At 38.3% G+C, this 25,513-nt stretch overlaps 1 protein-coding gene across 1 annotated transcript in view; it reads left to right on the forward strand.

Moving 5' to 3' along the window:
- Window positions 1-25,513, forward strand: part of Pth2r (parathyroid hormone 2 receptor) — an 83,091-nt gene that overhangs the window by 8,748 nt on the left and 48,830 nt on the right. Inside the window, exons 2-5 of the mRNA XM_021168416.1 lie at window positions 2,411-2,513; window positions 17,177-17,287; window positions 17,403-17,518; window positions 24,226-24,323. Coding sequence (XP_021024075.1) covers window positions 2,411-2,513; window positions 17,177-17,287; window positions 17,403-17,518; window positions 24,226-24,323 — 428 coding nt within the window. The remainder of the gene's footprint in view (window positions 1-2,410; window positions 2,514-17,176; window positions 17,288-17,402; window positions 17,519-24,225; window positions 24,324-25,513) is intronic.

Genomic DNA, 25,513 nt, shown 5'->3' on the forward strand with positions numbered 1-25,513 from the left:
GAGAGAGAGAGAGGGGGGAAGAGAGAGGGGAAGAGAGGAAGAGAGAGACAGAGAGGCTGTTTGTCAAAGGCTGACAACTTGAAATTGTTAGATTGTGTTCCAAATGAACTGAGGGCTGTTGTTTGGGCTGTTGAGCTGTTTTGGGCATGCTACTTCGTGATGCTTCCAACACTGTTCCAGACGTAGTTGCAGAGAAGTAATTGTTATGGAAACTTTAAGATCTAAACCATCAGTTCACAGCCTTTGAATACAGTCAGATATCACTGGTGTGCAGAAAGAAAGAAGTGAGGTATCTAAGAAACCAGCACTTACAAATGGTGAAGTAAATTAGGTCAGAATTCAGTAGTGTAAGAACCACACTTAAATAGCAGCATTATTGTTGATATACTAATTTTGAAAATGATTTACATGGAGAATATAAGGTATTGATGAATTTGATCATGTATCATTTTCACATTTCTGAAGTGTTCTAGTACTGAAAACATTTTACTTATAAATTTTATCTAATTAGCTACCTTGAGTAATTTCACAACTAAAATTACCATCAAAGGAGCATTCACTACAGATTACATTCTTGGTATAAATGGTGACGGTGTAGTACATCTTATACAGCTGCATGCCCTAAAGCATCCCCCTAACTCTTCCCTAGGCAATAGCCACTGTACTATTTATTTTCTTATATGTTTTGCATCTTTCATGCAGTGAAGGCAGTGCATATTTTCTTATTATTATTCCCATTACAGTAGGTTATTTTGAGTTGATATAATTTCAGTTCTCAAACTTTATTTCAAAAACTTCATTCACTTAAACATAAATTAAGAAACTATAGTCTGACATCCAAATATGACCTACAACCTACTTCTGTATACATGCTGAGATCTAGTAAAGAGTTTAAAATTTTTTAACGTTTGGATGAAGATCCAAAGAAAGAACTAGGTTAACATCAGCAATGAAGCGTATTGATTCCAGGTGCTGTTGCTATGGTACTTCATGAATAGTGCCTCATTCTGTGGTCTTCCATTTCTAAATATGTTACTTCAAGCCAGTCTCAATCAAAAGACAGGATACATCATAACTAAGGACTTTCTGTAAAATACCCGATCAGTGCTCCTCAAAACTGAAGATAATTAAAAATGAGGAAGTATGGAAGCCTAAGAAAGCATCCTGCACTGTGCTGTGTTTTTTGATAAGATGCTGGAACATAAAACATTAAGAGCTATCAAATTGGGGTTTCTCTTAGACTTTAGGTCTCTGACACTGGAATTCAATTTTATTTCAAGTCACAAATGGTCACACATGCCCAGAACAAGTGACTGTTTTGCTAAATGTAGTTCTTTGTTGTGTATGCAATGGTTGCCTCTGGAGTGACAGACACTGAGGAGGAAGTGCTGCTCGTGTGTTTTAGCTACACTACCTTTCCCACATCACTGTAAGGTGAGGAACGACATGTGCGGGTGTGCTCCATGTCCTTGATGTAATCTTCTCTTCTCCCTTCATACAGCATGTTGCTTTCATACGAAACTAATAAATACTGATGAAATGGATAGTGGATATATGGGTGTATATCTTCCCATTATAAAGTCCCCAGTTTTAAGGCAAGGAGATAGATGGAGATCATTTAGAGTAACCTATTTCTTTAAGAGATAAATAAACCTAAAGTCATGTTGCATCTTGTGTCTAGGCTTCTTTGATAATTTTTGTGATAGTACTAAATTTAGTCTTCTATTTCTATGTAACATAACTGCCATGTTGTGAAAGAATTAGTAATGTGTTATGTCTTGATAAAATGCTAGGTATTTTCACTGTTTACTATTTTTTCTAGTTACATTATTATTTAATGTAATCAGTTAATCATAGTTTAGAGTTTCCTTACATTTTCTGGTGGTGCATTTAAAATTATCCAAAAAAATTTTGCTATGTGAATTAGTTATCTTTTTATTACTGTAATCAAACACCAGACAGAACAAACTTAAGGGAAGACTGACTTATTTTGGCTCACAGTCTCAAATGATTTGTTCTGTATGGTTGCTTGAACCCTGTGCAATCTGACAAAACAGTGTGACAGTACAACCTTGTGGTGGTGGTGAGATGTTCACTTCATGGAACTAGAAAGCAGGGATGAGTTAGGAAGTGACCATAGATAATATACTCCTAAGGACCCACCCTGGTTGACCACCTAATTCTTTCATCTCTACCCCATCTTCTAGGTTCTAAAGTGCCCCCAAGTAGTACCATCATCTGGGACCTAGTGTTCAGTTCATGAGCCCGTGGAAGACAGTGGATATTCCAATCACAATAGTGTATCCTGATGGGGGACTGTTCCAGTTAGCTTGATTGGGAATGAAATAAGGAGAGCATTATTCTGCCTTTAAGATGATGGGGAATGATGGCGTGTTCTTTGCTTCCACAGCTGGATTCTGACGGCACCATCACTATAGAAGAGCAGATTGTTCTTGTTATGAAGGCTAAAATGCAGTGTGAACTCAACATCACAGCCCAGCTCCAAGAAGGAGGTAATGGTGCCAAGAAATGTCTTTTCTTTGTGTTCTTCACTGTAACCAGCACAAAAATCAGAGAATCCTCCTCAGTGTTAAGGAGGTCCTCATCAACCATCTTCTGTGTGTCTATGTGGAAGGTCTGTAGAGAGAACAAGGTTCTTCCATCTCTGTACCACACATACCTTCCCTCTCTTATGAAGGAAAGGACCAGTCTGATTAGTGGGTTTTGGAGTATATCAACTGGGCATGTGCACATCTGGCCTCTCTTTGGATTTGTCTATTGTGTGGGGTGAGCATGTTGGCTTGCTCTTGACTGTGTAGTGAGCTGGGAGGAGGAGGAGACACAGCCCCTGTGAATATCATCTCCAATCTCAGCTCGGACCAGACTCTAAGCTACGTTCTACCGAAAACTTTTAAAATAAAATGGTAATTTATTTCCCAGGAAAATTTTTCTTCTTCTTCCTCTTCTTCCTCTTCCTCCTCTTCCTCATCTTCCTCTTCCTCCTCCTCCTCTTCTTCTTTCTTCTTCTTCTTCTTCTTAAACTTCTTCTTCTTCCTCTTCCTCTTCCTCCTCTTCCTCCTCTTCCTCCTCTTCCTCCTCCTCCTCTTCCTCCTCTTCCTCCTCTTCCTCCTCTTCCTCCTTTTCCTCTTCCTCTTCCTCGTCTTCGTCTTCGTCTTCGTCTTCTTCTTCTTCTTCTTCTTTTTGGAGTTTTTGAGTCATCTCTTACTTATTTCTAAATTCAGGTCAGAAATGGGGGTTGATTTACTGAGTTTCCTAAGTTTCAACTAACTGAACAAAGCAATGTCTCTAAAGCTATCTATACCTCATATAATTTTCAGGTTAATATCTGCTTATGCTGGTTTGTAAATGTTCAGAAACTGTGACTGATTTTCCATTCATTATGATCATAAAATGTAGTTTGCATGATGATGATTTATCAAAGTGTGTTGAGACTTGGTGGCCTTTACTGCAGCCACTCCTGATGAATGATCTATGTGGTTTTCAAAGGAATGTGTGTGCTCCACTTTCCAACGCTGTGTTTTATAGAATCCTCCAGGTTAAGCTTATCAGTTACACTGTTCATATGTTCTGTATCCAGAATAATGATCACTTGACCTTTTATTTCTTAAGATACATGTTTTTATAATAGCTTGATGGTGAATATTTTCATTGAAAAGTTCATTGAGTATTTCTCAAATCAAGTACTTTGAAACTATGTTACTAAATACATTTAAGTTTAGAAATTCATGTCTAGTGCTTAAACATGTTATCAATATAAAGGCTTCTAATACTCTATAGATACTTATGATTGGAATATTAAAATTATATATACTTAAACAATCACATTAAAATAGTAATATTTAATCAACACCAATTTCTTGCTTTGTTAATTTACTGTAACTTTTTCAATCCTTTAAAAATGTTTTAAATGTGATATCATGTACACAATTTTAAACTTAACAGTTTTACCTACATCTAAGTTTACTCTTCAAGTACTATGTATGTTCACATTATTGCATATCATAACCTCCAGAAATTTTTTATCTTGAAAATTTGTGATACTATCTTTTAAACAAGTACTTATATTTCCCATTAGTTTATTAAACTTTTCATACATTTATATTTTAGGAATATCTTTTTTGTTTTGTTTTGAGACAGGATTTGACTATATAGCCAGGAACTCACTATGTAGATCAAGCTGACCTCAAACTCACAGAGATGCAACCTGCCTCTGCCACTCAAGTGCTTAGATTAAAGGTGTGCTCAGCTAGGAACATTTTATGCAAACAGTTCACACACGAATTTTTCCTTATTTATTCTGATAATCTTTGTCTATTAAACAAATAATTTATTCCAGTTATAGTAATTGTGAGTGCTAATGTGCAACATTGGAATTGAATTCTACCATCTTATTTAGACTCCCGAGTCCCTTCCATTCCTTCTCTCTAATCTTTGGAATTGATTGAAACACTGCTGCTCATTTCTTTAAAATACTTTTATTTCATGTGTATGAATATTTTACCTGTATGTATGTGCATTGCACATGCGCCTGGTGCTGTGGAGTTCAGGAGATGGCATCAGACCACCGGGGACAGGAGTTACAGATGATTGTGAGCCATCTCTGCAGCAGTATTTTTGCTTACTATATTCTATCCTGCCCCAACATCTATAGCTAATTATTAGGACACTTAATTCCTTTAGTGGCTACTCTAGAATTAAAAGGTGTATATTTAATTTAGAAAGTTTAAAAGTTATCCTAATTTCTTCTTTCCATATAACATCAGTATACTGGGGCACTTTTATTGTTTCCAAATTGTAAGCTATTGTCACACAGGATTTTAGTTTGATCTTAATTTTATATTAATTTTCCCTCTTCCTGGTGTATTTTTGTCTCTCATTTATTTTGTATTTATTTACATTGGAATGTGCTTATTGTGCTCTGAGTTTTTGTTGGCTTGGAGATGACTTTTTTCAGTTACAATCTTAATATATATTTTTGGATCTATAATCCTTGCTTAAAGTGCATCTGGTAGTGTCTGTACATACTATCTCATTTTTGTTCTAGATCCTCTTGCTACTACTGCTGAAGCAGTTTTCAGTCTTTGATGGTGATCTGTCTTTCTTTCTTTCTTTCTTTCTTTCTTTTTTTTCTACTTTGTTCATGTGTTCTGAAGACTTGAATGAGACTGAATTCAAAAGAAATGCACTAAATTTCAAGGGAATTTCAAGACAATGTAGCATTATGGTTGTGACATGGTAACTGTCATGAGTCAGATTACAGTGATAAAACAGAGCAGAAAAGTATGAGAAAATTTCGGTCCACAGAGGATGATCCACATTGCAGGCGCCCTAGCACGCCCATGATCTTAGGATCACTGGGGCGTGGAACACAACATCTGTTCCAAACCAATCTCAACGGGGCCTGTGACAGCAGGACACATGAGCCCTGCCTGACCAGCAGCTTGGGTTCCTTCTGATCGGTGCTGGTATACCTTGGTTTCGAACATACCAGACAGCCCCACATTCCCCAGAGGAGACACCACTTCTAGGCGATGTAACATGCCCAGGATCTTAGGATTTCAGGATACCAGGATACCAGGAGCTTGGTCAAACCAGGATCTCAAGGTCTCAGAGGAAGCTTGACTGCCGAGAACTCTGTCACACCCAGGATCTCAGGTTCATAGGATCCCAGAATCACAGGATCACAGAGAAAGCTGGAGTCTGAGTAGTCCTGAATCAACTGGGATTATAGGAAGGACAGGCTCCAATAAGATATATTGAGGGCAGCAAGACCTTGCCATCATCGGAACACAGTTCTTCCACTACAGCAAGCCATGGATACTCAAGGATACCGGAAAAGCTGATTTAAAGTCACATTTCACGATGATAATAAGGACTTTAAGAAGGACATAAGTAACTCCCTTTAAAAAAATACAGGAGAATATAGGTAAATAGGTAGAAGACCTTAAAGAGGTAACACAAAAATTCCTTAATGAATTATAGGAAAACACAACCAAACAGGTGAAGGAATTGAACAAAACCATTCAGGATCTAAAAATGGAAATAGAAACAATAAAGAAATCACAAAGGGAAAAAATCCTGGAGATAGAAAGAGATAAGGAGTCATAGATGCAAGCATAACCAACATAATACAAGAAATAGAAGAGAGAATCTCATGTGCAGAAGATACCATAGAAAACATTGACACAATAGTCAAAGAAAAGGCAAAAAGCAAAAAGGTCCTAATCCAAAACATCCAGGAAATCCAGGACATAATGAGGAGACCCAACCTAGGGATAATAAGATAGAAGAGAGGGAAGATTCCCAACTTAAAGGGCCAGTAAATATCTTCAACAAAATTATAGACGAAAACTTCCTTAACCTAAAGAAAGAGATGTCCATAAACATACAAGAAGCTTACAGAACTCCAAATAGACTGGGCCAGAAAACAAATTCCTCCTGTCACATAATAATCAAAACACCAAATGCACTAAACAAAGAAAGAATTTTAAAAGCAGTAAGGGGAAAAGGTAAAGTAACATATAAAGGCAGACCTATCAGAATTACACCAGACTTTTCACCAGAGACTATGAAAGCTAGAAGATCCTGGGCAAATCTCAAACAGAACCTAAGAGAACATAAATGCCAGCCCAGACTACTATACCCAGAAAAATCTCAATTATCATAGACAGAGAAACCAAGATATTCCATGACAAAACCAAATTTACACACGATCTTTCCACAAATCCAGCCCTACAAAGGATAATAGAAAGAAAATGCCAACACAAGGAGGGAAACTACACCCCAGAAAAAGCAAGGAAGTAATCTTTCAACAAACGGAGAAGAAGATAGCCACACAAACATAGTTCCACCTCTAACAACAAAAATAACAGGAAGCAACAATTACTTTTTCTTATATCTCAATATCAATGGACTCAATTCCCCAATAAAAAGACATAGACTAACAGACTGAATACGTAAATAGGACCCAGCATTTTGCTGAAAACAGGAAATGCACTTTAGTGACAAAGACAGACACTATCTCAGAGTAAAGGGCTAGAAAACAATTTTCCAAGCAAATGGCCCAAGAAACAAGCTCGAGTAGCCATTCTAATATCGAATGAAATCGACTTTCAACTAAAAGTTATGAAAAAAGATAAGGAAGGACATTTCATACTCATCAAAGGAAAAATCTCCCAAGAAGAACTCTCATTTCTGAACATCTATGCTCCAAATGCAAGGGCACCCACGTTCATAAAAGAATCTTTACTAAAGCTCAAAGGACACATTAATAGTGGGAGTCTTCAACATCCCACTCTCATCAATGGACAGATCATGGAAACAGAAACTAATTAGAGACACAGTAGAACTAACAGAAGTGATGGACCAAATGGATCTAACAGATATCTATAGAACATTTCGTCCTAAAACAAAAGAATATACCTTTTTCTAAGAACCTCATGGTACCTTCTCCAAAATTGATCATATAATTGGTCACAAAACAGGACCTCAGCATATACATGAAGGCTGAAATAATCCCATGCACTCTGTCAGATCACCATGGACTAAGGCTGGTCTTCAATAACAACAAAAACAACAGAAAGCCCACATACATGTGGGAACTGAACTCAATGATAACTTGGTCAAGGAAGAAATAAAGAAAAATATTAAAGACTTTTTAGAGTTTAATGAAAATGAAGGCACAACATACTGAAATTTATGGGACACAATGAAAGCAGTACTAAGAGGAAAACTCATAGCTCTGAGTGCCTTCAAAAAGAAACTGAACATAGTTTACACTAACAGCTTAACAGCACACCTGAAAGCTCTAGAACAAAAGAAGCAAATACACCCAAGAGGAATAGATGGCAGGAAATAATCAAACTCAGGGCTGAAATCAACCAAATAGAAACAAAAAGAACTATTCAAAGAATCAACCAAACCAGGAGCTGGTTCTTTGAGAAAATCACAAGATAGATAAACCCTTAGCCAGACTAGCCAGAGGGCACAGAAACAGTATCCTAATTAACAAAATCAGAAATGAAAAGGATATAATGACAGAAACTGAGGAAATTCCAAAAATCATCAGATCCTATTACAAAAGCCTATACCCATCAAAACTGAAAAGTCTGAATGAAATGGACAATTTTCCAGACAGATGCCAAATACCAAAGTTAAATCAGGATCAGATAAATCATCTAAACAGTCCCATAACCTGTAAAGAACTAGAAGCAGTCATTAAAAGTCTCCCAACCAAAAAAAAGCCCAGGACCAGATGGGTTTAGTGCAGAGTTCTATCAGACCTTCAAAGAAGACCTAATACCATACTCTTCAAACTATTCCACAAAATAGAAACAGAAGGAAAACTACCCAATTTATTCTATGAAGTTATGATACCCAAACCACACAATGACCCAATAAAGAAAGAGAATTTAAGACCAATTTCCCTTATGAACATCTATGCAAAAAATACTCAGTAAAATTCTCACAAACTTAATCCAAGAACACATCAAAACTATCACTCACCACAACCTAATAGGCTTCATCCCAGGGATGTGGGGGATGGTTCAATATACGGAAATCCATCAACTATATAAACAAACTCAAAGACCACATGACCATCTCTTTAGAGGCTGAGAAAGCATTTGACAAAATTCAACATCCCTTCATGTTAAAAGTCTTGGAAAGATCGGGAATTTAAGGCTCATACCTAAACATAATAAAAACAATATACAGCAAACCAGTAGCCAACATCAAACTAAATGGAGAGAAACTTCAAGCAATCCCATTAAAATCAGGAACTAGATAAGGCTACCCACTCTCTCCCTCCCTATTTAATATAGTACTTGAAGTTCTAGCTAGAGCAATTAGATATCAAAAGGAGATCAAAGGGATACAAATTGGAAAGGAAGAAGTCAAAATATCACTATTTGCAGATGATATGTTAGTATACTCAAGTGATCCCAAAAATTCCACCAGAGAACTCCTAAACCTGATAAACAACTTCAGCAAGTGGTCAGCATATAGAAAAATGCAAACCGACCCATTCTTATCTCCTTGTACAAAGCTCAAGTCCACGTGGATCTAGGACCTCCTTATAAAACCAGATACACTGAATCTAATAGAAGAGAAAGCGGGGAAAGACTTGAACACATGGGCACAGTGGAAATTTTCCTGAAGAGAACACCAATGGCTTATGTCAAGAATTGACAAATGGGAGGGATCTCATAAAATTGCAAAGCTTCTGTAAGGCAAAGGACACTGTCAATAGGACAAAATGGCAACCAACTGATTGGGAAAAGATTTTTACCATTTGTAAATCTGATAGAGGGCTAATATTCAATATATACAAAGAACTCAAGAAGTTAGACTCCAGAGAACCAAATAACCCTATTTAAAAAACGGTGTACAGAGCTAGACAGAAAATTCTCAAGTGAGAAAACTCAAATGGCTGAGAAGCACCTAAAGAAAATGACTAAGGAGTCACCAGGGAAATGCAAATAAAAATATCCCTGAGATTTCATCTCAGAGCAGTCAGAATGGTTAAGATCAAAAATTCAAGTGACAGCAGGTGCAGGTGAGGATGTGGAAAAAAACCTCAAACCTTCATTATTCTACTTTAAGTCTTTTGTACTTTTAACAGTCTTTGAATCTCTTTTTATTTTCCTAATAGTAATTTCAAATTTTGTGTTTGTGAGTTTGTATACCTACAGACTTTGCTGGTGAACCAGGGTGACTACAGCGATGCCTGTTTACTTATGTGTCATATGAGATATGATGAGGATCTCAAGGTTTTTAGGATGTATGTACTTAACTACCTACCTACCTACCTACATACATACATACATACATATCTATTGCTTCTATAAGACCTCTATATGAACTATTGTCTTGACTTTTGTTTAAACTCAGTTAAAACAACTTATTGAATATGGACTTAGAGTTACAAAATTTTGGATTAGAATTTTTCCTCTTATTTCAGCGCTAAATCTCACTGAGTTTAAAAAGGAGCAATATCTGTTGGGAATGATGGTTTTGTTTCACATTTATTCACTAGTGTTTGGGAGCATCTTTTGAGGATACTAACTTTATAGCAGGATGTACAATATGGTAGTAGTTTTATGGCCTTATCATGTCCTAGGCTTATCTTTCATTGTTCAAAGACAGTAAAAAACCCCAACAGGTTAGTGGGAGCTTCTCAGATAAGACCTAAATACAGGAATCAATGCCCCTATAGAATAATTTGTGCTTTTATATTTATTCCTTTTACTTTATGGTCCATGGTATAGGAAAGAAGATTTTTTTTTTTTCAGAAACAATGGTAACTCAATCTCTCGGCACAACAACTAGAATCCTAATCTTGTAAGCCACATTAAATCTAAATTCTCCTGTAGGATTCACCATAAGCTGGGAGACACTCATAGCTACATCATGTCCTCACCCTATACTCATCCAAAAGGACCCTCTCCCTCTCCTCCTCCCCTCTTCCAGTATCCAACCCAGAAGTCCCTCCTACTTGCCCAGTGATTGGTTCCTTTATTCATTAGGGAATTGGTTCACAAGGGGTCACCTGAGTATGTGACTCACTTCTTGTCCACAACCCTTCCCAGGAGAGGGAAATTAGCATCAAAATACAAACAGAACCAGGCCCACCCATGACACTTCCCCCTTTCTGTTCTAATAAAAAATAAAACCTTTCTCTCAAATATAAATAGAGCACAACTACTACCATTTATAAAGTACAAGATAGACTTAACACTCAGTCCATCATTTTTGTCAATAAAATAGAATACTATCATGTATCCTAACTTAAAAAGACTTATAAATCTACATCCACTTATGTCCTGGCTTTAGATTGAATGCCATCTGAAAACCATCCTCTCAAATCTTTTCTCTCAATGTAAATAGCCTGGGTTGGCTATGAGACTATAAGTAGTTTTTCAACCCTGTCAGGAACCTGAAAATGACCAACATTAACTGAAAATATATAGGAAGCCTAACACAGCTTCTAGAACTGAGACAAATTGTAGACACAGCTGCCTACCTATACAGCCTCAGTAAGTCAGTAAGCTGGAGTATCCATCTGTCTTCAGCCTTCTGGCCCAGGATCATTTGACAAACCTAGAGAAACAGGAAATTAAGGACTAGCCTACTCTGTCTCGGCAGAACTAAGCTGTCCTAACCTATAAATTGTGTCCTTTCAAGAACAGTACAAGTCTGCAGGAGAGACTGGCAATTTTCTGCCCAGTGGCGACCTAGCCACAAATTACAGCCTCACCTGGAGGTAAGATGCTCAGCGGCATCTTTGAATCTATGAATGGGAAGCTGTTAGAAGCAGATTTGTCTCAACAACAAGTGAAAATGCCACATTCTGTAGATTTCTGACGTTTTTGAAAACTAATCAATCTATGGAAAGAAATCTGGACTGTTCTCTGCTAACTACTCTCAGATATTTCTAAGTAAATATCTGAAAACATCCTAACAATAAACTGATAGCCAAGAATTTGCTATTTGGCCCTTAACTCACAGGCTTAAACACCTCAGATCAGTTTACAGTAACAGTTATAGAAGGACTGGGTCTAAGTCCTGTACTTTAAACATTTTTGCAGCAATAGAAAAAAATTTATACCAATGAAAACCTTGATTTTTGCATCAAAATAAATTCTGTACCAAAATAAGAAATTATCACTTCAACTTAGTAACAGTTAAAAAGATTTCTGCTAAATGAGATTATGGCTATGCAATCAATCAATTGTAGCTATTTCCTCCCTGTTCCAATTATGGCCATTTCTACATTCCCTAGAAAGACAACCTATACTAACCCCCTCCAGCCACAAAGCCCAGGGAACTGGGGTGACAGGGGCAGAAGGGTAGGGAAAATGGGGGAGTTGGTTGGACTTAAGAAGGCCACATCAATGACTGATTTAGTCTCTGAAGTTTGTGTCTTGACTGGATCCAGCTGAATGTTCAGGACATCAGGAATTCAAGCAGGTCAGGTCAGCATATTTGACGAGGAGACTCACCAAGGCTGTCTATTCTGTAATATACAAATCTCAAAACAAAATTTTAGTATCATCAAGATAAATTTTGTGTTTCATTCTCTGGAATGTAGTCCTCTGGGAGTCTCCCTTCATCATATCTGACCCATAGAACTCTGGAAGGTGTAAAGACCCTAGTCACCTTTCTAAACACGCAAAGACAAAACCTTTCTCCCCAAATAGCATATCCTTCAGTCAGCAACCAGGAAAGCTTGTGTCCTGCCCTCTCTTCCAGAGGAATAATAATAAAACCACAAAAGTCAAAATCACACCCATTTTGAAAGTTAAAACAAACCAAAACAAAGAAAGTAAATTAAAATACTGTGTGTGTGGCTATTCTTCGGCCTTTTCTATCTTGCCAAGCAGGATAAAAACCCAAGATTCCTGTGGAGCCCATGTTAGACAGAATTTGAGTATCCTGGGAAACATACAAAGCAATCTTCATATCATCTTACTGGTCTGCCTAGAGCAGCCATTTTGTTATACCATTTATCTGTTTGGCTCTCTGCCTGGAGCCACAGATATAGTTTATTTATATCTGTATAATATCTATCGGTTGCTTAATTATAGGTATAATTAACTAAAAACGCTTTGCACTTTAATGTTGTTAAAATCTCAACTGACATTTTGAATTTATTAGCTAACAAGAAAATTTCATTTTAAGTGATCTTAAAGTTGAAATCAGATATAAAAATATTTAGAAAGAGGCTGTTAATGCTACATATAACTGTTGTAGAGCTATATGAAAATACATGAACTGAAATAGGTATTATAACAGACCAATAACTATCACTTCTATGTAATAAGCATATAGTATTCTTTTTTTTTTTTTATTTCTGAAAAAGTTTGGGACTGGTGAGATGGCTCAGAGATTAAGACTTGTTTTTGCAGAGGACTTGAGTTCTATTCCTAGTGCCCCCATAGTGGCTCACAACCATCCATAACCCTAGTGCCAGGGTTTGGAGCCTGTTCTTACCTCCATATGTGGCTCTCATTCATGTGTTCAGACAGACATACAGACAGACACTAAATATTTTAAAAAAATCTATAGTAAGAACAGAAAATTCAAATGTTTGTGAAAGGAAAGTGATGCGTAAATACAGATACCTAGTCCAAAAATTATTGAAGATTTACAAACAAAAAACCAAAGGTTTTATACCTTCTGGTCCTTCTTCCAAGTATGATCTTATTTTGTTATGAGTAACTCAAGAGCTAAAAGGATAAAATCTGGATTTTCTAAATTTTAGACCATTCTGTGTAAATATCATAACTGAATGATAATTAGCTTTGCTTAGGATAAAGAAGGGAATGAGAGTTATAATTAGTGGTGTTAATTTATAAAAATGAGAATGACATGGGATTAGTAATTAGTGTTGTGTCAGATAATCCAAGTATTTCTCACAGGAGGACACAGGAGAAGACATTAATTAGAGCTCCACACTGTATGCTTGGGGTCCAGGCTTCCTAGTCTTTCTAACCTTTTGTGAATATTTATTCTTCTTCTTGTCAAAGAGCCACCAGAGACATTAACATGTTTTGTAAAAATCTTGTTTTAAGGGCTGTTGGTTTATCTTGTAGAAACCAGAAATTTTTCTCAGAACCTAAGAAAATTCCTTTTCACGACTGTTCTAATACAGAGTAATTGTACAATATACTGACCCATAGATTTGACACTTAGATGAAGACTTTAGCGCGTCATGTGACTAACTCCCAAACATAGTATATGACATTAGAGCATGCATTTTCCAGACAGGAAAATAAGACCATGCTTCCAGATCCAGTTTGTGTTGGTTGTGAAGTGTATATTAGGTACATATTGATTGGACAGTAGAGTTAGCCTTCTGAAACAATAACAAACTGGGCTAAACAATCTTTAAGAAAAAAAGATTATTTGGCTCTCACAGACTTAGTTTTATTATATGATTGGTTGTTTCTGTTGCTTTGGGCTCACGGAAGGATAACATGGCAGAAACACATTATAAAGCAATACATCTCAACTCTTAGAAAGAGGGATGTAGGAACCCTGGTCATATCATTCTTCCAGGGCATGCTTCCCATCACCTGAAGATGCATCAGTGGGCCTTACACATTGAAGTTCCCACTGCTTCTCCATCACACATCCATGCCTAGGCCCATGGAGCTTTGTGGGGCATTTGAGATCCGAACTTTAGCAATGGTCCAACTTTGAAAAGACACATGCCTTACTAACAACAAAACAAATGGTTAGGAAGTCATATGGAATTCTAGCACGTTCTAAAAGAAACTGATGGCAGATTGAGTTGTTAGTCACTGTGAGCAGCAAGAAAAGCAAAGGACCATTACCACATCCATCAACAGCAACAGCAACATCGACAGCAGTAAGAGTCATAGCAACAGCAACAGCAGTAACATCGTCATCATCATCATCATCATCATCATCAGCGGCGGCAGCAGCAGCAGCAGCAAGAACAGAAGCAGCAACAGCAACAGCAGATGCTGTAGAAAGAGAGGCAGATGAAGTGGCAGCAGAAGTAAGAGGCAGTGGGATGAATTCCCGGGTTGCCTGTGGTGTGTGAAGGCAGGCTGAGATTGTGAGGGAAGTGAGGCTGTTTCCAGGAATAGGTTCTTTTCTGTGAGAACAGTGTGGGTGAATGAAGACATTTTCTTTTCTTATCCCTTCAGAAAGACACAAAGCAGACCAAATGTTTGTTTCTGTGTAAGAATCAGACGCTGAGAAGCTACTCCAGGTTGATGCTGGATTATTATCGGGAATGCCAGTGTTTGCATGACTTTCAAACTAAACAACTAGACATGATGAGTGTTAGCAGAATAATGGAGCCCCTAAGGAACCCACTGCTAGCACCTGGTGGAGTGCCCATATATGCTATGCTACATAGCCAAAAGGACACTGCAAATGGAATTAAGCTTATGAACATTAAAATGTGGAAGCTATTCTGGATTATCTAGGTTGGCACAGTATAATCATCTGGTTCTTGAGGAATGGAGGAGGAAGAAGGGAGCAGAATCAGTTGAGTTGTATGAAAAGGAGAACTGCGAGAGATTCAAGATGCAAGAAGGACCTAGTCTCCACTGTTGACTGTGAAGAGGAAGGAAGGAGGTCAGGGGACAGTGATGTCACCTGACTTTTAAGGCTGGGCAAGTTCACTGCACACAGCCAGAAAGAAATCATTTTTTTCCAGTGAATGAACTGAGCTCTGCCAACTATTGAAACGAGCAAACAAATATACATACCTTCTGAGACTCCAGAAGAGAGCCCAGCCTGTCAGCTCTTGGTTTTGCCCCTGTGAGTTCATAAGCAAAGGCTCTACTGAGCCAGGGTTCAGACCTTGTTTAAAACTGTGAAATTTGTCTTGGAAAATGAATGCAGCACTCACAGCAAGTGTCTCTGTTGGGGACATGGGGGTGTGATCTGGCTGACAAGCTCTCTTCTTGGAAATTCAGTATATGACCAAAGGAAAGGAGCCCTGAAGAGCACAGCGCTGATGGTGAGCATTTGTTAAGCCTTACTCAGTGTCAGGGGCTGTGTCAGGAGCATGGCTAATGCATGAGACAAAACAGACAAAAGAGCTCCATCCTTGGGTTTCTTCAATTCTGTGACTTAAGAAAACAATAGGAAAAAAAAGACCCATATAACATTGGGAGGTGTGGAGAACTGTGGAAGAATGACAGCAGGAGACAGGGGAGGGGTGATTTGTGGTACAATTTTAGATTGGGAATGTTTACTAAGAAGTTGACATTTAAGAAAGAGTCTGGAAGAAGTAAGTGAAGGAATATTGAGGCAATGAGGAGAAACAATGTTGAAACCCCAGAAGAGTAAGCTAATCTGAACCTAGACATGTCAGTGGGACATACATCCTGGGGAAGGAAGATCATTCAGAAATGGCCAGGAAGTAGACTGTGGGTCAGTGACTGTGGTCGAGGAGGGGTTGGGGGCCAATGTGATAAGAGCAAATGTGAGTGTATCATTGGTACCAACTGTGTGAATCAGGCATGATAGAATACTCAAGCACATAACAGGGAACAGGAAGCAGCTTTACCTGCTAAACAGGCAGAAAGGACAAGAGAAGCCAAGGATTCATCAGGAGCCTGTGGCTTGAATGCTATGAATGTTATGCTTAGTAACATTCTGGCATGTATAGACTCTCTACTGCAGACTTATCACTTTCCAGACAGTTGAATAATTTTGAAAAGCTTTCTTCCCTGGGATGTACAAAGCAGAGAACACACAGTATGTTGCAGAAACTTCCTGTGTCTGAGAGGGAGCTGAACATAGGCAGGTCTTCTCTAGTCAGTCTTTGGCTATATCCTAACGTGTTGTACTCCCACACTTTACACAGCTAGTCATAAGAAGCACAAAGACAATGGTGAGGAGGGGACTATAGAAAATTGTCCTCCAGGAGGACAGTTGTCCTCTAGAGAGGGTCAGAGGTGGAGAGAGAAAGAAGAAAAGGTGGACAAGATAGAGATGGGGAAGGAAGAGGAGAAGGAGCAGGAGAAGGAGGAACAGGAGGAGGAGCAGGAAGAGGAGGAGGGAGTAGAGAGAGGGAATATGCCTTAAAAATGGCTTGCTGAATACTCTAGCTAGGGGTGTGACAGACTGGGAGGTTGTAAGAATGAGACTGTATTCATCTTGAGAAGTGTAGATCTATGAAAGTTGTGTGTGAGGTGAGCATGAGACTAAAACTTATTGGTAAAAACCTACATCTTGAATCACTTTTGTGTACCACGTTCTTCAACAGCAGTTAAAAAAGAACCTCAGGTAAAATTGTAGCGACTACTGGGACAGTTGGAAGAAATATGCCACAGCTGTTCCCAGTGACTCCCGGTGTTTCTTATACATGAATTGTCATCACTTTTATAGCGAGATAGTGAGTCCACTGGAATGATTTAGATACTTTAATTTAGCAGATCAAAGACTCCTGCTAATGTGCCTACAAAGTGACCAAGCAGGTGAATTGGTGGTGGTGGTGGTGGTGGTGGTGGGGGGCGGTTATTTGTATGTCATCTCTTCTGATTTAGTCTCCAAACTTGCTGGTCTGTTTTACACTTTACCCCTGGGATCGAGCTAAAGTTTTCCGTATTGAAAACATTTGTTCAATGTTGTTTTCTTGTCTTTCTTTATTTCCTTTTCTCATCAGAAGGCAATTGCTTCCCAGAATGGGATGGGATCATTTGTTGGCCCAGAGGAACAGTGGGGAAAATGTCAGCTGTGCCTTGCCCTCCGTATGTTTACGACTTCAATCATAAAGGTATTGCACTTTTCTGAGATGATTGATCGAGACCAGACATTTACTCTTGTCTTTGATGTTTAATAACAGACTTGTGAGGGAACTTGCAATTTCAGTGACTTTCTTGTCTTTTCAGGAGTTGCTTTTCGGCACTGCACCTCCAATGGGACATGGGATTTTATTCATGGCTCAAATAAAACCTGGGCTAACTATTCAGACTGCTTTCTGCAGCCTGATATCAACATAGGAAAGGTAATGATGTTTCTATATTTGTGAATCCCCAAGGAGAGCAGAATGATGTTTTTACACAATTTTTGCTTGTCAGCCATTATATACAAAATCCTTTTTATTTAATGACGTGAAGATTGTGAAAGCTAAAATCTCTACTAGAATCCTTTCAGATGTGCTTGAACCTTTCTGCTGTTTTCCTTGTGTTAGAGTTATCTGACACGCATGCATGTGCGTGCGCGCACACACATACGCATGCACACATACACTTTTATTATATTACCTTGTTATATTATATTATTCTATATTATGTTATAGTGGATAATATACAAATAGTGAGCAATGTGATTCATGATTCATTCTTTAACTGTGAGTGGCCAATCCCACCTCACTCTATTCTGAAGGATCTTTTCATCTTAGTGAAGTGTGTTCCATCTCAGAAGATTGCCCCTGGTGGTTTCATTTTAAGTGACAAATCAGAGTTGTGCAATTATACTGAGCAAGGGTCAGCATTGACCGTCCAGTACAATACTGTCATTTCACAGATATGAGTCAACAACTGTGACTCAGTAGAACAGTGTGGGCGCAGGAGTCAGTTTGCTGATGGCAGGGTCTAGGGCCAAGCTACAGTGTCTTAGTTTCCTATTAGAGTGTTTTAGGGCAACAAAAATGTATTAATGGTAAGACATTATATTTGGTGGTTTAAACATCACCAATAAATTCCAGTCCCTTATAGCTGATGAGCAGCAGTGTGTGGTGACACATGCCTATGATACTGGGGATGCCTGTTATAAGCTGATATAAGTTGCTGTACAAGACCAGGCTGTTATGCAGAAGCTCTGTTAGGAGAAAGCACCATAGAGGGCAGGGTTTGAGATGAAGGTTTCTTGGTGAGTTCTGTGCAACTAGAGCTTCCTTTCTTCTGGTCTATGAGAGCCACCACCCGGTGAGCACTTTGGTGATTTTCAACCTTTAGTTTTGTATTTCCAGGTTGAAATTTTCCAAACAGGCAATGTGAGATTGCTACATATTTTACAAGGCAACCCATGCCGACACTGAGGTGATTAATAGGAGATACTGCAAAAATCATTTCAGCCCTTGACAGGAAAAATAAAAAATCACCGATAAAGGTAAAACAACCAATACGATAACTTTTATGCTTTTAAAATGCAGATACAAGGACTTGAGTGAGAAAGCAAAGCAAAGCCGCCTGTCACCCTGATGAGTTGTGTGCCTGTGCTCATCTTTCCCTGTGGATGAAGCAATGACAAAGGCCTACCTCTCCATCACATGGCTTTATTTACTCAGAGCTCCAATCTTTCAATCCTTCTTCATGAATAGTTCTTACATGGCCATTCATCGATGTGGCTTTATATATGCAGAGCTCTAATCTTTCAACCATTCCTTGTGATTACAGTGCATTTGAAGATGTATAATAGTGAAGGATGTTTAAGGAAAATAGATAAATACTATCTCCCCCCATTTTCATGTGTACATGCATGTGTGTGTGTGTGTGTGTGTGGTGTGCATGCTTGTGTGTACATGTGTGTACTTGTGTGCCTATACACGTGGAGTCCTGAGATAGGTTTTGAGGTACATCCCCAGTCATTCACCCACTTTCTTCATTGAGGCTAGTTCTCTCAGTCAAACCTAATGCTCACTCACCCAGGGCTTTAGGGACCCAAACTCTGATTCTTACACTTGCCCAGCAAATGCTTCAAACATGGGACCACCCTGCAGTCTCCAGATGTGTATTCTATTTCATATGAAAATTACTTGAGTTTATTAAGAGGTAAAGAATATTGTGAGCATTAAGCACTTATATTTATTTAATAAAAATTGCAGAAGACTTGGGTAGAAAGAAGGATCAATGGCTAAAGGTCTTGGTTAATGATGATATACTTTGGATCTCCAGCACCCACGGAAAAGCTGGAGGGAGCAGGTTGTGTCTATAACCCAAGTGCTGTGGACTGGAGACAAGCGGATCCTTGGATCCCTGGTGCTTGCTGGTCAATCCACTGTTGCCAAAATGGTGAGCTCTAGGTTCAGATTATATCAGAAAATTGCAGGTATGACATTAGGCAGAGCTTGGGGGAATCTTGTGGAAGAGGGGAAGTAAGGATTGGAGAATCCAGAGAGGTCAAAGACACCTCAAGAAAACCTATAGATTCAACTAACCTGGGCTCATAGTGGCTTACTGAGACTGAACCAATAATCAGAGACACTCATGAGACAGACCTAGTGTCCTTTGACTCTGTTGTCTGACTTTGGATCCCTTTCCCCCAATTGGGCTGCCTTGTGTAGACTTAATAGAAGATGCACCTAGTCCTACTGCAACCTGGTATGCCAAGGTGGGCTGATATCCATGGGAGGCCTCCCTGTCTATGAGGAGAAAGGGAGGGAGGGTGGGGAAGGGGAGAGGAGAGGAGGAACTGGGAGGAGAAGAAGGAGGGGAACCTGTGGATTGGGATGTAAAGTAAATTGATTAGTTAATGAAAAATTTGCTAAAGAACAAGTTTAATTAACAAAAGAATAATTAAACTTAATTGTTTGAAAAATAGAATACAAGAAAAACTCCCAATACCAACCCTCTGACATCCATAAACACATGCAGTGGTTAGGTAACCCATTTGAGCCTAGTGTATTAAACAGTTGCTTTTTTTATAGAAAGTATCATGTAAGCTATCTCTTGCCTAATAGCTATATCCAACTTAGAATGCAATTTAGCAATTTATATTAAACACTCAAAGGGCTGTCATGAACGTAGCTTCCCTGTTATAACTAGAAGGTGTAGTCTGAAAGCAGATTACCTGGCCTCCTTGCTCTTAAAATCTTTCTGCTCTCTCTTCCATATTTTCTGAGCTTTAGCTGCAGGAGTTGTGTTGTAGATGTTTTACTTGGGAATGACATGGTTGAGTAAACAGGACTGGAACAAATCCAACACCAACTGACATGTCAATGTAGATGGGGGAAATCTTCTGGGACTCCACTCTTAGATAAACAGCGAAAGCAATTAATAACTGCGAAGAGGGGGAGGGGTAATCTTCCTCAGGGATGCCTGGCAATCTGATACCAGATGGTTAGCCCTAGAAACATACTGAATCGATTCAGCAGGTTGTGTGTGTGTATGTATATGTGTGTGCATATGTGAGTGTGTGTATATTGTATATATATATATGTGCACACACACACACACACATATATATAATGTGCTTATTCATTTCTTCATATATGTAACAACAATGTTTAAAGAAGAGTGAGCTGAGAATTTCAGGGGGAAATGGGAAGAATATGAGACAGGAGAGGAAGTGGGTAAATGATGTAACTGCATTTTAATTAAAATTTAAAAAGTAGAGAGAGAAACAAAATCTCAAAGGGCCATACTCTTAAATGTCATAATCTTACTTCCAAGATTGATGATAAAGATTTGAGTAGGGAAGTTGGTTTGAAAATAAATCTTCATCAGTTAGTTGTTGTAATGTATATTATGAGTAACTTAAATTGTACTCCAAATCAATAGTTTGTAGAAATCTATCAGTACAAGCAATGGGTAATCTTTTTTGTTAAGAAAAGTAAGAGGCCCCTGGGGCCATTATCTGTGGGTCTGTGGCAGAAGGAAGAGAGCATATCACAGTAAAGAAAGTAGGAAAGGATAAAAGCATTCAAACCAACTTTTAACAGGCAAGAACCAGCAATAAAGGCTCAGAGTTCCAAGGACTAAGCCCTTGGGCCTTTACCATGTGGAGCATCGAATCTTGCCAAAGGCTGGGGCAGTGAGAGATATGAAGAGAAGTCTCTCCAGACACACACAGGGCTGACACAGATAAAAGGTGTAAGCTCTCTGAAGTCATGGGGGCAGAGCACAGCAAGGGAGAAGGTCCCTTGGGGCACATGAAACTCTCATTAGGTATATGATGAAGGGGTAGCAAGCAGGCAGGCCACAGGAAGAAACACTCTCTGGCCACACATACAGGACTCCTTGAGCACAAGACTGCAGCCTGACAAAGGAGCAGAGAAAGGTTTTATATGAAGCCAGATGGCTGGCCGAGGAGTGTCTCACAGCAGCAGGTGGAGAAGAGCCCCTGAGATGCAGAAAGAATATGAGGGTGATGTCTTCCACTTATTTTAACTCTCTACTTAGATAATAAAAGACATATACATTGGAAAAGAAGTAAGTTTGCTTGTAATAGCAGATGATATAATCTTATAGAAAAATCCCATAATCCAAAAAGAAAACTACTAGAACTAATGAATGAATTCAGTAATGTTTCAGCCCCCCCAATCTTCACACTAACTGAGGGTTTACCTACATTGATAAATCACCCAAAAAGAGCAACAAGAAAATAATCTCATTTCTGTTTATCACATGACATGAAATAATGAGAGATAAATTACACTGGGGAGTTTAAGAACTGTACACTGAAACTATAAAATGCTAATGGAAGAAATTGAAGTTACAGATAGGTAGAAAAGTAACCAATATTCGTGGATTAAATGAATTAATATTATTAAAATGCCCATAATAACCAAATTGATCTGCAGATTTAACTAGTTCTTATGAAATTTTCAGTGACATATCTTTTTACAGAAATGGATGAAACTGTTCTAAAATCTGTATAACCTCACAAAGCAAAACAGAGAGCCGAAACTATTTTGATAACAAAGCTAAAATATTCCCATTTTCTGACTTTAAAATGCATCACAATACTTAGTAACCAGGGCTGCATGATATTGATATTTTAAATATGAAATACTGTATATTATTGGTAAGAACTCACCTGGATATAATTACATATATATATATATATACATACATACACGTATACATATATGTGTGTATGTGTATATATATATGTATATATATATATATATATATATATATATATATATGCGCTATGAACATCTCATGGGTATTACTCAGCAATAGGAAAAAAATCAAATTAGTGATGGAAGTGACAACTTGGATGTACCTCAAGGACTCTGCAGTTAGTTTTTTAAAGTCTCAATTGGTTTACATAATAACAAGGAAGACAAAATTGTATGATGGAAAACAGATTCACAATTGCCCTGTAATTGAATGCTGAGGAAGAGGAGGGTAAACATGGCCACGTATGAGTAGGACCTTTGCACTGATGGATGTTGTCCGTGTCTTGAGTTTAGTGTTAGCCATAAAAATATTTATGTGTAAAGGGTAGATCCAGCTGATCTCAAGCTTCAGGATCTCCATGACATAGGGCAACAACAGGATAACCAGATGTGTCAGTGAGGATCTAATATTGCTGGGTTCACAGAAGCCAGAGGCCTCAAACCAGACCAATGACTCATTGCAATGAACATTTGCAAGGGAAGATATGTGGACAGAAGGATATCCTGTGGGACACATGTGACAGTTCAGTTTCCATGATGAGATGCTTTGTTTTTTCTTTTTTTTTTTGATTTTTAATATTTTTATTACATATTTTCCTCAATTACATTTCCAATGCTATCCCAAAAGTCCCCCATAGCGCCCCCCACTTCCCTACCCACCCATTCCCATTCTTTTGGCCCTGGCATTCCCCTATATTGGGGCATATAAAGTTTGCAAGTCCAATGGGCCTCTCTTTCCATTGATGGCCGACTAGGCCATCTTTCCATACATATGCAGCTAGAGACAAGAGCTCCGGGGTTCTGGTTAGTACATCATGTTGTTCCAACAATAGGGTTGCAGATCCCTTTAGCTCCTTGGGTACTTTCTCTAGCTTCTCCATTGGGAGCCCTGTGATNCATCCAATAGCTGACTGTGANCATCCACTCCTGTGTTTGCNAGGCNCCNGCATNNTCTCACAAGAGACAGCTATNTTTGGGTCCTTTCAGCAAAATCTTGCTAGTGTATGCAATGGTGTCAGCGTTTAGAAGCTGATTATGGGATGGATACCTGGATACGGCAGTCTCTAAATGGTCCATCCTTTCATCACAGCTACGAACTTTGTCTCTGTAACTCCTTGCTTTGTTTTTTCTAAGCTTTGTTTTTGTTTCTTGTTTTGATTTTTGGTTTGTGTGTTTTTTAGTTTCTATTGAGGGGGAAGGTGCAAGAGTGGAGATAAGTGGGACAGGGGTGCAGGGTGTGAAACTCACAAAGAATCAATAAAAAGTTGGAAAGATGTAAGAGTTTTCATGTGTGATAAGATTATAGGTGATACCACTTAGTACATTGCAATTGTATTGAATTCTTGGTTTTATATCTTAATTATGATAATTTTAGATATAACACTAAAGGATAATGGATGGCGGGTACTTGAATTGCCTTTTACGATGTTTTCCATTTTCTGTGATTCTACCATTTTAAATAAAAAAATTAAAAGGAAATGAAGTATAAAAACATGTAGCAGTATTGAAGATTATGAAACACAGTTTGTTGACAACAGAGCATACATTTATAATTTTTAAGCCTAAGAACACTCTAGAAGAATATGAAGTGTGTGAACAGAGAAAGCTAATTTGTAGTGACAGAACTTGAAATTGCGGTTGTGTGTGGGTGGACAGTGGGTGTCTTTTTTTTTTTTTTTTTTACTAGCAAGGGGTTTGAATGAACTTGGTGTGTCAAAACATGTCAAGTAGCTTGTCTTAGACTTGCCCATTTTACTGCATGTAAATTACAGCCCATTAAAGCTAGAGAGAACCAGACACAATATTCCAAATATGATGTAATTGTTTTCAACCATTTTCTTTTCCATATGTTGACTGTCTCATAGCAAGAGTTCTTTGAAAGCCTCTACATCCTGTACACTGTTGGCTACTCCATCTCTTTTGGCTCCTTGGCTGTAGCCATTCTCATTATTGGCTACTTCAGGTGAGTAGTTGCCGTTGCTTTCTCCCAGGAGTGTTCTAATGTTCATTTGTAGAGCACATCCACTGTGTACCATCTGTGGTCTCTAACTTTTCCCTTCAGAAATTTGTTTTTTGCGATAAGGTCTCATGTAGCCCAGACTGGCCTCAGATTCACTGTGTGGCTAATGATGATCTGATCCTAACCCTGCATGCCTGCACTAACACTGTGCTGACATTGTAGTCTAAATACTGTACTTGGTTTATATGGTCCTAGGGATTGGATTAGGACTTCACGAATGCTATGCAAGCAGTCGACCAACTGAACAAGATCCTAATGCCAACCTCTCATTTAAGCTTGTATAAGAATTTTAGGGAAACCTATTGCTAATTGTCTTTGACAATTCATTTTCACATTTTCTAAAATCTGAAAGCATTAAGTGTGTGAAGCCTTTATGTTAATATATCTTTATCTTGATTTATTGCTTTTCAAAGTGGTTGGTACTGCTTTCAATTTAACAAATTATTTGTTCATGGTGGAATAGCTCATTTTCCCAAATTACTTTGATACTATTATATGAAAGTATGTTCCGAATTCTTTGATATCAGCCCAGAAAACAGCATTACATTTGTGAACAACAAAATTCTATATAATTTAAACTGACACAAAATTGTGACCAACAAAGTTGAACTACACCAGAGAACCATAGGATGGTTATACTACCATGCACACAGTTGGCTGTGAGTCCAGAAAGTGATGAAAGAGGTAGTATATGATACTCTAAGTGCCCCAAAGGAGCACACCGTGATTTGCACAGTGAGAACTATGGTGTATTAGTTTTGAAGGGTAGAAATGGGAGAAGGAAGGTCTTCTATTGAGACCTCAGTGATACCTAAGTATAAGACGTAAGCAAAGAACAGACAGGGTAGGAATAATCCAATCATGTCTAAGACAAGAAATCTTGGGTTATCTGAGAACTCAGAATTTCTTTTCATTTAGTGAACATGTAACAGACTCTTACTGATGAAATCAAAGTTAAGAGAAGAGTGGCATGAGGCCGAGAGAGAGAGAGAGAGAGAGAGAGAGAGAGAGAGAGAGAGAGAGAGAGAGAGAGAGAGAGAGAGAATATCCCAGCACTGCATTGACACTGTAGTATAACACAGTTTGATAGTTTAGCACAGCAAAAACTGGATTCCAATGATGGTAGGTCAGAA

The sequence above is a fragment of the Mus caroli genome, chromosome 1 (assembly GCF_900094665.2).
Source record: "Mus caroli chromosome 1, CAROLI_EIJ_v1.1, whole genome shotgun sequence".
Lineage (NCBI taxonomy): Eukaryota > Metazoa > Chordata > Mammalia > Rodentia > Muridae > Mus > Mus caroli.